At 37.9% G+C, this 15971-nt stretch overlaps 1 protein-coding gene across 1 annotated transcript in view; it reads left to right on the plus strand.

The window, feature by feature from the left end:
* The window catches only part of ORAOV1 (oral cancer overexpressed 1), a 6910-nt gene extending 2089 nt beyond the window's left edge, over positions 1 to 4821 (plus strand). Inside the window, exons 2-5 of the mRNA XM_009886298.1 lie at positions 523 to 628; positions 3214 to 3284; positions 4207 to 4324; positions 4687 to 4821. Coding sequence (XP_009884600.1) covers positions 523 to 628; positions 3214 to 3284; positions 4207 to 4324; positions 4687 to 4755 — 364 coding nt within the window. The 3' untranslated portion in view covers positions 4756 to 4821. The remainder of the gene's footprint in view (positions 1 to 522; positions 629 to 3213; positions 3285 to 4206; positions 4325 to 4686) is intronic.
* The last annotated feature ends 11150 nt before the right edge of the window (positions 4822 to 15971 follow it).

Consider the following 15971-nt stretch of genomic DNA (forward strand, 5'->3'; position numbering starts at 1 on the left):
GGTAACGGGTCGGCCTAGGGGGAGGGAGGGGAAGCTCCGGGCCTGGGCCTGGGCCTGGGCCTGGGCCTCGGGCCTCCACAGTCGGCAGTAGGAGCTGAGAAGGAAAAAGTGAGGGGCGAAGGGCGAGTAATGAGCCCGGGGAAGGGGCGAAGATGGAGAAGGGCGGGGGAAGTGCTCCTCTATGCTCTTGCTGAGCGACCGAGCTGCTCGATCTCGGCTTTTCCACCATTTGTGGAAACTCGACCCAGAGTTGTGAGCTTGTAGTTAGCAGTGTTATGCTAGTGAAAGTACTGAGCTGGATCGCCGAGTATGTTGTTCTTGGCGAGTTATTATAAACTTGTTTGAAAACATAGTGTGCATAACTGCATCTTCATTTAAATCGGTGTGTGGTATTTCTAAATATGGATAGTTGCATTTCAGAGATGATGCAGCATGTTTTTATTTCTGCGAGTTGCTTGTGTATAGTGTGAGTTTGATATGAAATGAGAATAGATGATAAAGATTATACTTCTGTCTTCGCAGGTTTCATGGTGAGGGGTATCAGGAGGGGTATGCTGAAGGCAGTCATGTTGGAGTTGTCGAGGGAAGGAGGTATGGATCGCTCCATGGTGCCAAGATCGGGTCTGAGGTAAATGGGAAAATACTTCAGAATAGCAATGTTTTCTGTCATCAGAAAATTGTTGTAATACAGAAACTGTTGGGCAGAGCCTTATATATTGGTGGTCTGAAGCCTGCTATGTTACACTGGTTTGTATGTGTCCAAGAGGACCCACAGAACTAGTTTAAAGGTGTTATTTTCATTTGAACAGTTAAATAGAGGGTTTGATGTTTTCTGAGGTTATTTGCTCTGTGAAATTTTGGTTAATTTTGCCTGAAAGGGAGGATAAGAAGAGACAAAATCGAACAAGCTTGCTCAGAAAGCTTGGGGATGGACTGTACATTTATTTTTATAATCCAGAATTGTGGTTAAAGGTTCCCTTGTACCATTTCCTGTGTCTTAGCATTAGGGGAAAATGTGGAATCTTGAGACCCCTTGGTTGGAGAACCGTAAAGGAACGATTCTGTGTGTCCCTGTTGCACTCTTTTTTGTTTCTAATGCTGGGACAGTTTGTTGATTGAGGCACAATTATTTTTTAGTAGAGGGAGTCAGTTCTCTATATTGCCACACAATGGCATGCCTGACTCAATAAGCTTTTCTGGAAATCAAAGGACTAGAGGGTGGTGGTGAGGCACCTTGACTTGTCTTGTGTGTCCAGCTCAAGTTTCTGTTAACATGGAGTGTGTTCAGTGCTGTACAATGTAATTGCAGTATTTTTGGACATGAACTAGATTTTTTCAGCTTTGATGGGAAACTGTACCACAGGATTTGTGGCAGGCCTTACTTCAAAGTACAGCACCACATATCTAAATCTTTTCAATGTATTGAAGACCTTTGGGTAATTTGGCAATTTGCCTTTTTGGTATTTTCAGGTTTCAGAAAGTTAATTACTACAGAAAGAACGGTAGCAATGGCTTTAATCCATTTTGAAGTGGAAAAGGTGAACTGTCAAATTCTGAAAGGATGGTTATTGTAAAATTTTGGGTTGCATTTGGGTGTGATACAGAGATGTACAATGATGGAATATTTTCCTACTTACACTACAAGTATGTAATTCCAATGTGAGAATGTTAAACAGCAGTCTCCAAAGCAGAATAGATTTATATAAAATGGTCCTTGACAGATGGTAAGGGAGAATTGCTCTAATGTACTTACATTCAGGAAGCTTCAGAGGATGGTAGGATTATAGACAGTCACGTTAAAAGAGAGAAAGAGTGACTTGGGTAATCTTGGACCTGTCAGCCTATTTTGTGTCTTGGGCAAAATTATGATGCTCATCTGATAATTGCCTTGCTTGGTAGAGAATTTAAGTAAGATATTATAATTAAAGTGTGTCTGTTTTCGGGCACATTCCTCAGGCAGGCTTAGACACAGTATCTGCTTGGGCTTCAAGCAGAAGATTGGCACTGCTTCCCTGTGGTAGGGCAGTGCTAATTAAGCTGAGAAATCTGTGGCTAAGTGTCCAGGGGCCAGGTGTGTTTTATCAAACGCAGTAGCTTGCGTTTACAGCAGTGGTAACTGCTATATCTGTCAGTTGTTTCCACTTACCTTGGATCTCTAAGCAGTTTCGGGGCATGCAAATTAAATTTTTGTCAACAAAAAATTAATTGGAAGCCTCACTTCAAATATGCTTCAGCACATAATAGGATGTTAAGTCTGAAAGCCATGTTTGGGCCTTAAAAAGAACTCCAGTATGTGCTCTAACAAACATAACTAACAGAAGACGAACTACCAAACCCTCCCACTCTGAAGTGGTTTGCAGGCCACAGGAGCTTTCCAGTCCAAGAGTGGTTTGTAAGTTTAAATGGCAGCTGTATGCACACACAGACATATGGTCCAAAGTGGGATTAGGCTGTGATTTTGGACTGAATTTCTCAGAGTCAACTAACTTTTATTTCAGCTGTCTGCATTGTTTTTCTGTGAATGTTAAGTCACTTCTGAAAGGGACTCCAGCTGCCTTATACAGTTGGTGCCTTGAAGGACTTACCTATATTCCTATTTCATTTGGTGTCCAGAGTTGTAATGAAAAGTTCTGGCAGCAAGGCTAGCTTAGTCAGCTCCTCGTTCTTCTTTCTGATTCCATTCTACCTTGAGTTAGGCTGGTAAAATTGTTTGCATATTAAGTCAGAAAAAAGTGTGGTTTCCTCTTTGGTTGACTTGGTAGCTCCCTCAGTCCAGCTGGGACGCCTTTTTGTAGGGCTGTACATGGGCAGCTTAAACTGACAGTGCTGCAAGAACGAATACTTACCAAAACATCTTAAATAGGCTATTTTCTAACTGTCTCCATACTACCACACTTTATTATAAATTTTAGGGTTCGAAGCATAAAGTATGGCTAGTGTTTTGCAAATATTTTTTTTTATTCTGTATTTTAAACATTTTGTCTTCTCATGCTAAACAGTTTCTTACAAGAAGTTTTCTGACTCTTGTACTGTGTAACACAGCCCTCATTTATCCTACCCTAATTTACTGAACTTTCCAGTGAAGAAACGTATTTGTATATCCAGTGATTTGTTTCCTGAAGAATGGAATACAATGTAGTGCTTTATTTTTGTTTTACTATATATGCTACATGTATTATTTTTTTTCCTCATGACATTCTGATAAATTTGCAGATTGGCTGCTACCTTGGGTTTGCACTGACATGGCAATGTCTGCTCCAGAAATGCATGGATGAAAAGAACAGGTAAGCTAAAAAAAAAAAAATTTCCTCTTCCTTTAATACAGTTTCAAATTATGGTGTCCAGTTTTGCCTCTTCCCCGGTGCAAAAGAAATAGTGAAAAACAAAAGAAAGGTGAGCAGACGGCCACTATCATATGCTGGTCCTTGTTATACCGAAAAGAGGATAAGGGAACTTGGTTTCTTCTGCCTGGGGAAGAGAAAGCAAGGGAGATAGCTAGGGGAAGTTCTAGGTAAGGTGGAGACACGTTCCTTGCAGAAGGGCACAGCAAAAGGACAATAGGCAACTTTCACAATTTGAAACAAGCTAAGTTCTAACGTGCCATAAGGAGAAGGCCCTTTCCCGTGCAAGCAGCTAAGCGCTGGGACGAGTTGTCCAGAGAGGTCCTAGAAGCTCCATCTTTGTAGATTTTCAAAATCTGGTTGGAGATGGCCCTGAGCATCCTTATCTAGCTTTGAAGTTAGTCCAGTTTCCACAGAAGGTGGACTACGTGACCTCCAGCTGTCCCTTCCAACCTACATTTTTCTGTGACTTTCATTATCTTCTCCAGAAGTTTTTTTCTGTCCACTTTTGATTAATTTATCTGACAGAATTGCCACCATACCGTCAACCATTTTGATATGTGTTCTGGTGAGCCTTTTTTATTGCATTTCTTTATTTTGCTCAGTCATCTAGTCAATAGTTCTGAAGATTCTTGAATATTTCTCAACTTTTGGCAGGTAAGTCAAAAGGGAAACCTTAACTTTTATCAGTTGTGCTACAGCTTAATTTCTGATTATGGTTTAGATATATATCAGATACACACTTTCAGTGAACTAAATGGGAGAAGTTGAATGAAAAAGAAGGATAATTTTCATATTGACAGACTGAAAAAAGCTTCTGTAGTAAGCTCATTGTTTTTTTCTGGGTTTTGTTTTTGTTTTGTAGCAAAAAGATAAGGGCTCTGGATTCGTTAATAAGGATGATTCAGAAATTCCCTTATGAAGACCCCACTTATGATAAGCTGCAAGAAGATCTGGAAAAAATCAGAGGAAAATTTAAACAGGTTTGTAGGATTAAGTTGTTCTTTTAGCACAAAATGGTATTACTTTCTGCAAATATTTAGGCTCTAAACCTGCTCATAAATGCAGTATTTGTGCAGAGCAATTATTGTTCTCCTTTTGCAATCATAATAAAAATACTTTAAATAAAGTGAATTAAGTGAAAGTACTTGATAGTTGAAAATTTCCCAACCAACAGCAAATGAAAAATAAAAGAAAAATATTCTTTAAATGAAAATCGAAAATATTATTTGGCAATGAATTAGAAGTGGGACCAGAAGAAGAGAAATGGAGGAACTGGGAGTTTTGTTGAACATTCTTCTTAGAAGACAGATGCTTCGAAACACTTTCGTGTATTCTTTTTTAGGTTTGTTCAATGCTAAATATTCAGTCTGATTTTAGAATCGGTACTGAAAGATCTTCACTAACATTTTGAATATAACAGATGAAGATAAACATGGATGACCAAAGAAGAAACATTAAAACTGGATAACTGGAAAAATATTTATCTACTTTTATTTTAAACAAAATCAAAAGAGTGAAGAGGTGCTAAATACTCAAGGGAAAAGGGAAAAGCATTGAACTTGCAACAGTACTTCTCATGTGTCATTTAACGTTTCTTATCTCCAGGTTTTGTTTAGGATCACTGAAACACCAGTGTGCAAACCCCCCAAACTTGTTTTAATTCCTCACTAGCCTTGCATTGATAAATTGATTCCTCAAAAGGAAAACATATGCATTTGCAAAGTTTCCTTATTTAAAGGGTGTATATTATTTAAAAAATCTGTGAGAGCAGATCATTCAGTTTACACAATGTGTAGGTGTAAGATAAAGATTCCTGCCCATAAAGTAGCTGTAGCTCAGAACATGACATTTGAACTTTCCACTGGTTCTGCAGACTGATCCAGTGTGGGGGGAAAAAAAAACCACCAAAGCCCCCAAAAACAAAACCCCAAAAGCTAGCAATTATAAGTGATCAGCGAGAGAAACACGACTACCAGCAGAGATGTGCTACTAATTTATTGTTAATTAGTACATTTTATCAAGGAATAGCTTTTTATTTTCCAGTCTTTATAATATACTCGATTCTCATTCCAAAAAATGGATGCCCTCAGCTAAATGTATTCCATCTATGTTAGTTTAAGAGAAATACAGTCAGTTATTTTACCTGAAAGATATTTTAGGTTGGGCGGCTAGATAGCTTTGCACACGATTTGCAGTGCAGTTATGTAATGAATTCTAGGAGATCTTTCATCACTTGTAACATATGCATGTCTGGCAAAGTCTACGTGGCATAGTGAGGGTTCATAAAGAGAGATTTGACTACCATGAGTATCAGAAGCTATATGCAGGGTAAACTATCTCAGGCAAAGGACATGTTTTAATATGGCCACGTGCTTGAACGACACTGCTTTGTGCCCACTAGACCACAATTCCGTTTTACTTGTACAGCTTTTTTATTACACAAGAAAATAACCAACTTGCGTTTTTAAAATGTTCATTACCTGGTCACATCCGGGACAGGAAGGACATGCATTCCACTAAAATTTTTGGATTTTGGGCTCTGAAGATACAGCAGTTTTGCTGACTGTATGGAGGGAGTTGTGTGCATATATATCGATTTATTTCAACATAATCTTTTACTTTTTTTCTGTTTCCTGAGTATGCAAGTATGCCAGTATCAGAGGCTTTTCTTAATAACTGGTTGCTGGTGCACTTTTTGTTTGCTTGTTTGATTGTCTTACATGTGTAAGTGTTCAAACAGCTTTGATAAACATAGTGAGTGTCAGGGCCATCTAGTGGAGGAGGTCGTTGTATTGTGTACGAAATAGATTATAAGAGTTGACAAATATTTATATAGATAGAATTTGTTAAAATAGAGTACCAAAGATACATACGCATGATACAGCTCTTCTTGAGTACAGCTGGCTTTTAATTGTTATGCAGCTAAGCCACTGGGAACCAGAACAAGCACCAAACTGCAAGTACCTGAAAATAGAAGCAAAATAAAGTAGCACACCCTGTAATCTCAGTACATAGATAGACACAGAACAAAAAGATTATATACTAGAGAAAAGAAAGCTAATTTGACTTCTTATTACTTCAGAGAAGTCCAAATTTGAAAAAGTCGTCTCTGCATCCGCAAACCAGTTTATTTTTGCAAATCAAAATATTTTACCTATTTACTTCAAAGTAATGAAAGGTACTAGATATTAATCTAGGATTAACTTTGACTCAAAGTATTTTTTGTTGAAATCCGTGAATTATTCTTTAAATAAACTTCCCCTGGATTTTGGTCTAAAAAAGGCTTTTTTTTTTGTTGTTGTTGTTCTTCTGAATGATAGTACAAAGAGAAGTAAATGCTGGAGGTCTAAGTATTCATGTTTTAAAATGTGGCCTTTTTTGGAGTCTTTGTACCTGGTTTACAAGGTAAAAGTGAGGGAAGGGATGTGGGAGCCCAAAGTATCTGTGAAGTATTTGATTGCTAGAAATGTATAATACGTAAGTTATGTGCAAAATGCTACTCTAGAGATTGTATCAAAACCAAAATTATTTTTGTTCGACTAAGGAGAGGAAGGATCTTTGCAGATCAAGTGGTTAATGACTTATTTTGAAAATTGGTTTGGTGGCTAATTTTCTTGTACTGCTTTAATTTTATTTTTAACAATTAAATTTTCATTATCAGAATAAATTATTTACATATATATTATATATATGCATATTTAACTATAAAGATCATAGGAACCAGGACTTCAAACTGGGATATGCCAGGTTTAGGGTTGCTTATTAGGTCTTTAATTTAGCTCCATATTTGTGTACACACTGATGGAGCCTCTTATTCCATGAGTCTGTATTTTTCTGAATATCTTCTGTCTCCTGTCTTGTATGGGCCTGATGATGTTTATTAAATGAGGTATGGTTAAAAATTCTGTTGGATATGTAGTCATATACTTTCTTCGGTGCCAACTTTTTAAGTGTTTTCTGCAACAGAGTTGTGGGGTTTTCTGTGATGTTCAGGGCTGTAGCAGTGGAGTCTTCACAGCATACTGTTGGGGTATTTTGATACCTTATTTACAGCTAAGGAGTTAAAGCCCAGGTTACATCAAGAATATTGATTTGCCTTAACCAATGTGAGATGTCTAATGTGACTCGTTCCAAATAGTTTTGCATTTTGAGTACTTGAATGCTTCAGAATGTGCCTCTTGCCAGGGTCAAGAGCGGCTATGAGTACCTAGCTTTTTTACATGTTTGTATTTTTGTCTGTTTCTCAGATCAGTCACCTAGAAAATGAGGGACATTATGGTTGGCAAACACCTGTGAAAGGTGTGTGCTTAAGCCAGCTAGAATGCTACTAGGGAAAAAAATCTGTCAAAATTTTGAAAACCATTATTCAATTTTGTGAGATGCGTATATGGTTTCTTTTCGTTTGACACCTTTCCTGTTATGTTAATATCTTTCTAAAATCCTTAACAAATGAAAACAAATTCTTATAAACGGCCTCATTAGTTTCACACCCTGCTTACTCATCCTGTGTCTCAGATGGTCAGGAATCCAGTGGAAGCAAGTGTTACACTGTAATTAAAGACTCTGTCAGAAGATCTGTGCAGAGAGGCTGAATAAAGCTTCTGTGGACCACGGTCATTCAGACATTTCCTGGTTTGAATGCTTGACTGTGCAACTTCAGTATTGCTTTAAAGATTGGGTTGAAAAGATACGGGGAAAAAATGCAATCTTGTAGGTTACAATATTGGCTATTAATAAAGTCTGACATAGCGGTTGTGGCTCTGTGCTGTATTCTTAAACAGGATTGAAATTTTGCAGAAGTACTTGATCTGTTAACAACAGTTAAGATAAAAAATTTCTGCCCAAATTATTCAAGTTGCTAAGACTTAAAAATATATTGCTGTGTACACCACCTCTAGTTATTGCTCAGTAGTTAGGGAGGAATGTTTGAAACATTTAACTTACAAATTTCTGACTTGTCTGGGCTGCGTTCTGGCTTGTTTTGTTTCTTCATAATCATCTCAGCTGAAGTTGTAGAATACAGAATTTTATTAAAAGGTGGATACAGACCTAATTACATCTAGTGTACTGAAGTCACTGCAGTCGAGAAGACTTGTAATTTTTCTTTCTACGATGTGTAGAACTCTGACTACAGTGATTTCATTTCCTTGCAGAATTGCATGCTGCTTCAATGCTGTCTTGAAGCCATGGGATCATAGCTGCTAATACCAAATCAGGCATCACTAGAACATGTAAATCTGACTTTGTAGGTTATCTGTGTCATTGTACTATCAGTACAGTAAAAAAAAAAAAAAAAAGTAGGATGGAGTTTGTTAAAGCTTCCTAGTAAAATTCATTAATAAAACACTTGTTCTATCTTCCTTACACAGCATATTTTCTTTACATTTGTTGTAAACTGTAATGTGAAGGAGGTCAATTTCAGCTTTGAATGAACATCTGTAATCAACAGAAATGGGTGAAATAAACCAGAAAAAATCTGGGTATGCAATTGTTCACTTAAAAATCAGCCCTGTAGGAGCAGTCTGGCTCATTCATTCTTTTGTTTTTCTGAAACAAAGTTATGACAATTTACATGTGGATGTGTAAGGGAAGTCTGGCTTCACAGTTTGGCATGCCTTGTTTGGTTATGTGACTTTTTGATATGATTGCTATTGAGGTATGAGATATATAAGCAATAATGTGTTCTAGTACGCACATAGAACCTGTGCAAACTCATGCTGCTAGCTTTCTGGATATCTGCCATTTAGCGCAAGAAAAATAAAGACTGGTTTAAACACTCTGGTTTTGTAGGATTATTTTTGGTGGGAAAAGTACACATTTTGGTCTGTGTCTTTAGGATTTCTAGAAAGGTAGCACATTTTCATTGATCATTTTTAAATAGATTACGTTAAGATAAAACTGAGTTTTAGTTTTTCAGTAGATCCATTCCAAAATTTATATAGGTTTTGTTTTTTGAAGAGATGCAAGAGAGAGTTTGAGCCCTATAGTGTATTTATGAATGCTTATTTACACTTTGGCTGTAAACGCAACTTCCTTTATTGGAACAAAGGGAGATCCGTCTGTCAAAAGTCTGCCTGCACACTAGCACTCCACAGTGCTTTAAAGTAAGAACTGGTACCCTTTTAAGATATATGACTTACCCCACAGAATGAGATCAAATAATGTGAAATTTCAAGGTTTTAAATGTATAAATCTTGTTCTGTTGACATCTTTTTGTTCTGTAGGCATCTACATCCCTTTTTGAGTCCTTTTTGAATGTAAAGTTTTAATGCTTATCTCCACATTAAGGTATTACCAGAAAAGAGCATTAAAATGGAATCTTTTATTTATAAAAATCATGCAACTACAGGCCTGGATCTAATATTTATTTATTTACTCACAAGATACCAAAGCTGTATATTTTATTAGATACAGCCTTCTGTTTCAAGATTTAATTTACTAATCTTAGATTCTTTTCTAGCTCTTTTGAGTTTATGCTCAAATCAAAGTGGGTGACTTCTCCCTGGGTGGCTTGTTTGAATGTTTGTGGGGTTTTTTATAATGTCCTGTAATTACTTGGCAGTGTTACATGCTTGAAAGGGAATGCTGATGATACTAACAAATGTCATTTTCTGGAGATAAAGGTGTGGGTATGCAAGATGGGGATAAGACTCCTTGTAAGGGTAATTGCTTTCTGAAACGATTTCCGCAATGATAGCGGCGTGAAGCACTACGCATTTTTGACAGTGCTGGTGTGCCTAATGATTTTAAGGATATTGTTTGAAATCTGCTGGAATATTAGAATTATCTGAAGCCCCTCAGGATTAGAATCTTTATTTCTGATGGGAGTTTGTTCAGGGCACTTCAGAGAAGATTATAACAAAGCTGGATCAGGCAGACAACGCAGTGTGTGTCTGACACTGTATCTCATACTAATCTTCTTAAAGAGAACAGCTTTGGTTTGAAACAAAAGGTTTAATATTTCTACTAATGTTATAGTTCTTCATATTCTTGGTGCTACTCGGTATGAATGTTAGTGTCTTTTGAATGCTGTCCTTTGCAAGTCCTTATGGCAATGGGTTCTGGTCTAATTACAGCCTAAAACTTCAGTGTTCACAGTTTGGCAGGTAACCATGAAGATTCTTATTTTACAGTCTGCCAGAGTTGGTTTTTTAATGGATAAAATCATGACAGTACACATTACCACAGAAATGTATATATCACCAGAGAAAATGGAGATTTGGGAGGTGTGAAATGAGTTCTGTGGCAAGTTTCCAGTTGCAAGTTTTGCTCTCTAGGATTGACGTGTAAAGGTCAACTAGAGCAATCTGGTACTGAAGCGCTTCAGCAGGTCTCAGTGTTTTGGATTGCAGAACCAGCTCAGCCTCTATTGACATTAAAAATAATAATAAAAAAGCTTTGTGCGCTGTTTTGAAAGCAGTCTTCTAGGTATATAACTTCATGCACTCACACTTGAAAATAATGGTTTCCTTAGCAGAGACAAGAAGAGATCTTGGAGCTCTTGGATTCTTTGGGATTGTTTAGACTACACTGTGCAGTGGGATGCTATCTGGGCCAAAATTAAAACCAGCTTAATGCAGCAGAAAGAGTATCCCTATGTTAGAACGAAGCACTGATCTAGCTGATGTACAACACTGTTACATATCAAAATAAGCTCTGTTTTAACACTGCTTATACAGTTAGCTCATTTGTAGCGAATGTCAATATCTCTTTGGCATCACACTGAATATTCCCGCCGTAATCGCAGGAGTGTTTATTCCCTAAGTGTAATAATTACATTCTTGCAGCGTTTTTCATCCTAAGATTCTGTAGGTACTTTGCACCTCTTGAACATACATATAGCTCTACCAAATGATGTAATGCTCTGTGGAAGGAAACATGCTCAGTAAACTTATCTGAAACATAACCAACATAGGAGACTTTGGAAATCTTTATTAATGTAAAGTAGTACCTGTTCATTCTCATGAAATATATGAAAGGTGAAAAATAATCAGCCATAGTAAGTGCCAGTTGGTTTGGAAGTGGCTTGCTATACAATGTTTTTAATTGTTCTATCATATTTCATACGCGTGTGTAATTAACCAATAACATGTCATTCTGTGTATCTGTTTTTGGCATGGCAAAATTGCCTACAGAAAATTTCTCAGTCGGTATAAGAAATGGCATACAGCTTTTGTCTTGAAAAATTAGAAAGCTTGGTTGTAGTTGTGCAGAATTTATATGGATGGCATATGAAATAGTGGTATACTGACTGAAAGAATTAAACTGATACTTGTTTATAATAAAAATACAGAGTTTACTTTTAGCAAAGTGTTTAGGCAGAAAGAAGATTATTTGGTCTGTGTATCCCGACTTGGCACTAGACAGAATCAACATCAGTGTTTGTCACTGTCTTTCAGATTTCATTGTTTAGCAGCGTATTTTGCTGCTTTATCTCAATGTAATAATAATTACAATTTTTAACCTTCAGCATCTTCAGGATTCTGGGGAATAATCAGCACCGCATGGAATCTTTCTTGATTGTAGGAACTGTGAGTCAGCAACCCTTTAATTTTTTTAGTTGCAGCTATTGTTCCAGCAGCAAGCTTTACTGCTATTGTCCACTGTTTGTCCAGCTCACGTTTACTGGACTGTGGGAACGGATTAGGGTTTCATGGCTTTTTTTTCCTTCTTGCATAAACTCTTGATCAAAGACATTCCTTGGATGACAAAACACTGTATACTGTGTCACACAGTCCTGACCAGACTGCACGAACAGTAGTTTAAAAACACATGCCTACATTGTTCTCTAAACTGGCTTTTTTTTTTTTTTTTTGCGATGTATGTGCAGACACGGAATTTTTGAGACCCCGTTTACCTCCTTGAAAAAACACACATACAGAAGTTATTGTTAATAAGCACTTGACAGTTTTTGAAATACAAGTAAAAAACAAATGACTATTTGAAACTAAGAATCCATATAATGGTATGCCAATTTTAAGCAGAGCTAGAGGTTATGTCTGCAGTGTATTTCCTTCTTGAGGAGACCTTGGTTGTGGTGCAGTTAGTCAAGTGCACTGTAAACTTAAAACCACATGGGCTTATGACATCATTTTCTGTGTCATATCCAGAACAACTAAGATGGAGAATAATTTGAGCACAGTTTGGGAAATCATAACCCTGCTTCACTATAGGTACATTGTTAGAACCACACATTGAGGATCTGGTCCATTATAGCTGCATGTCTTGCTCTTCTTTTAAGTTCTCTTATTGCATAAAAGATGAGGAGAAACTTCACAAAAATCCAGTAGCATCATTATTTCTCAAACTAATGAGAAAGAAACAAATCGTGTTAGAGAAAAATGTGGAGAGACTTTTTCAAGGATCTTTGACTTGTGATTTGCCTGAAATTCTCCTTCAACAGAAGCGTGGGAGAAGTGGAAAGAGCTCCCTTAAGACAGCTTAAGCAGCTTTACAGAGGGATTTAAAAACACAGATATAATAAAAACTATATTTACGTGATTGGAAAGTTGTTTGTGGATGAGAGAACACTTGTGTTTCCACAAACGTGTGAGGCTTTGCATGTACTTGTTTGACTCTGCAGCACTGTTGAACACTGTCGTGCAGGAGTGAAGGCAGGTGAAGTCTTTCAGTTATATTAGAAAGATATTGTCCATAAGGAACCTTTCTGATCCCTTGCAGTCCAGGGGTCTCCATGAAAAGAGAAACCTGAATGAATAAGTGCCTGATAGATGTATTGTCTAAAAGGAACAAAGCGGTCATAGTGAATGACTGAAACAGCTACAGAAATACTGAGTCAAAAATATGAAATAAATGTATTATGTTAATAAGAAATAATGTTTACTTTTGAGTAAATAATTGCTGATGCCTTCTGAAAATCTTGGGAAGATACTATGTCTGTGCATATAAAAAGAACATAGCTATATTTAGCAGGATACGTTTGCTGAAGATCTGATCTTCATATTTAAAGTAGCTGCACAAATGTAAAGAACTATGGCCTGTGGGTGTTCATGGAGCAAAAAAGCTGTTCAAAAATAGGCCCCTGTACTCAAACAAACTATAGTGATAAAATCTAATAAATGGAGCAATAAAACATCAAAAAGCTCAATTGTCCGTTTCAGACAGTTTGCCATCAGAGTAGTGACTTAGGACACTGGGTCACTGGTTCGATGCTGGCTCCAGTGAGTTGTCGTAATGCTCTAGTGGTGGTTTAGTGGTCTCTTTGTGAAATGATTTGCCCATCTCAGCCCAGCTCCCTGAAGACCGGTGCTAACGTTACAAATAATGTCCTTACGGTGGGTAACGTGTTAGCTGTTGGAGGAGAGCGAGCATTTAATGGAGTAAAGCTTGCGGATGGGTTGAGACAAGTGTCACAGGGCGGTCAGGTGGGATGGATGAAATAGCAAAACCACACCACTTGGCGATATACAATCTAAAATGTATTTACTTAGCAGGTTGGGAATGGTAAGTGGATAGCAATTTCCATTCTGCGATGCACGCGGTACATGCACAAATCAAAGTCCCAGACCTTCGCCACATGGACCCAGGAGAAGGCTGCTGCTCCGGCCAGTCGATGTGTCAGATCCTGGCTTGGAGGTTGGCCTGTGCATGTAGCGATTCTTCATTTGGTTCAGCTTTCTTGATGGTATTAGGTTATCTGTACCTGGAGCGCTCTCTGACCCTGAGGGGTTACCCTCTTAACCAGTTATTGCTGTATATATTTGTCAGCACAAGCAGTCCCATGTCATTCTCTGACTTTTTCCATATCTGAGGCCAGTTACTGGTGGGGAGAAGGTTGCTCTCGCCTTCCAGTCAGCCACCCCAAAAGTGTTACCAAATGTGAATTTAGCAACAGTTGCCTAATGAAGTTCTTATTTTGCTTCTTTGTTTTCCAGTTCATGCCAGATTATAGTCAGAGCTGAGCAGATGTAGTCAAGGTCTCATTTGACTGGACAGTCTGGCTTTCAGGTAGGCTTCACCCCTTGACAGATGTGTTAGCAGGGAAGATTGTACTGTGACTGTCCATTAGCATATATTTTTAATATGATGGGAATATAATTTTCTACTGCAGTCTTCAACTGAGTGGACGGAGTGGTATTCTGGTTTTGAGATGGATCACTGCAGGGTTTTCTAATCTGAAATAAACACTAATTGTTGTATTTCTTCAATTATATTATCATAAATATGAAAAGTAACATAAGCCATAATTAAAATGAGAAGAGAGGTGAAAGCCACACACATGGATTTATTTTTTTGCTACTGTATAAGAGGGAAGACCTCTAGCAGCCACTAAACACAGCCTCCTGTATCCAGAGAGGCTGGGAAAAGTAAAACTGTCGTTGCATTGGTCTGTGTATGGTAGTGACCGCTCCCTAAAAGCTTGGGGCTGTTCTGTGGAGGAATGGATGCTCTGACGACCACATTACAAACAGGTTCAGGAGTTCAGTAGACATGGTGGCGTGGACCCCAGGAGCAGATCTGTTGCCCACACGCTGCGGGTGGTGCTTCTGCATCAGCGGGGCTCCACGCAGAGTGAAGATGCTGCCTGTGTGCCTTATTCCGGATTTGCTGTGAACATGCAGTCTTTCTGCCAGTAGTACCCTCTTCAGGTAAGAGCACTCAGGAAAATGATGGCTATGAGTACTTAGTGACTTACCTGAAATATGACTTTTTAATTCATAGTCTTCACACAGGCAAAAAGTAGGACAGATTTAAGAAAGGTTCTGCAGATGCTAATGGGATCACCAAGAAATTATTTCTGTTTTCCTTCTTTAATGTCTATCACATTAAAGAAACAAGAGGGTAACTTCTGTCTTGATCTTAAATTTGTGCTCCTTGACCCTCAAGAGCAAAATCAGAAGTCTAGCAAGTCTCACATTATCAGTGCAATCCAGTTGACTAATTCGCAATCCCTTTCTCATCATTTGATTGGAATACTGTGTGGAACTCAAGTCAAAAGCCAGATGGGAATCTATGTTTGCCATGCCAATGCAATTACTATTATCAATTATATTTGTGGGATCATAAAAATACCGTGTTTGTCTGAAGAGATACATTTCCCATAAAACGATGCTGGTAGGAATTCATTAAAATGCCATCATTTATAGCTTTACTGCCTTTGTCCCATTGTAGCTCTTCAATGATGTTGCCAGGAATCTTTATCAGAGTATCTAGCCCACATGCCTAGGTCATTTCTATGACTCCTTTGAAATACTAGCACCAAGATCCACTTTCTCCTCTGTCTTCTGGAGTTTTCTATCACTAAAAATGTCAGAGATGCTCGAGTGTAAGTGGATTCCAAGTTTTTACATTTAGCAGATCTTATTTAATCCTTAATAAAGAGTATGTGAATGTAAGTGTTCATAAAAGGTCCAAGCTTGTCAATCAGTCTGCATTCAGCAATGGAATTGAGGACAAGTTTTTGGAGGTCTTTTGGAGGTTTTTCTCTGTGCACGTCTCAATCTGATGTAAGAAAATACAGTCTTTTTCCCTTCAATAAGCTACAGCATAGCCTAGCTGAACATGCATATTTTTTACAGCCTATAGTAAATTGTTTTTCTTGCTACATTCTTGTCTTTCTGCCCTTTGCAATGTGAGTAATACTGGCATAGTTCACCCAACATTCAA

The sequence above is a fragment of the Charadrius vociferus genome, unplaced genomic scaffold (genome assembly GCF_000708025.1).
Source record: "Charadrius vociferus isolate BGI_N301 unplaced genomic scaffold, ASM70802v2 scaffold115, whole genome shotgun sequence".
NCBI lineage: Eukaryota > Metazoa > Chordata > Aves > Charadriiformes > Charadriidae > Charadrius > Charadrius vociferus.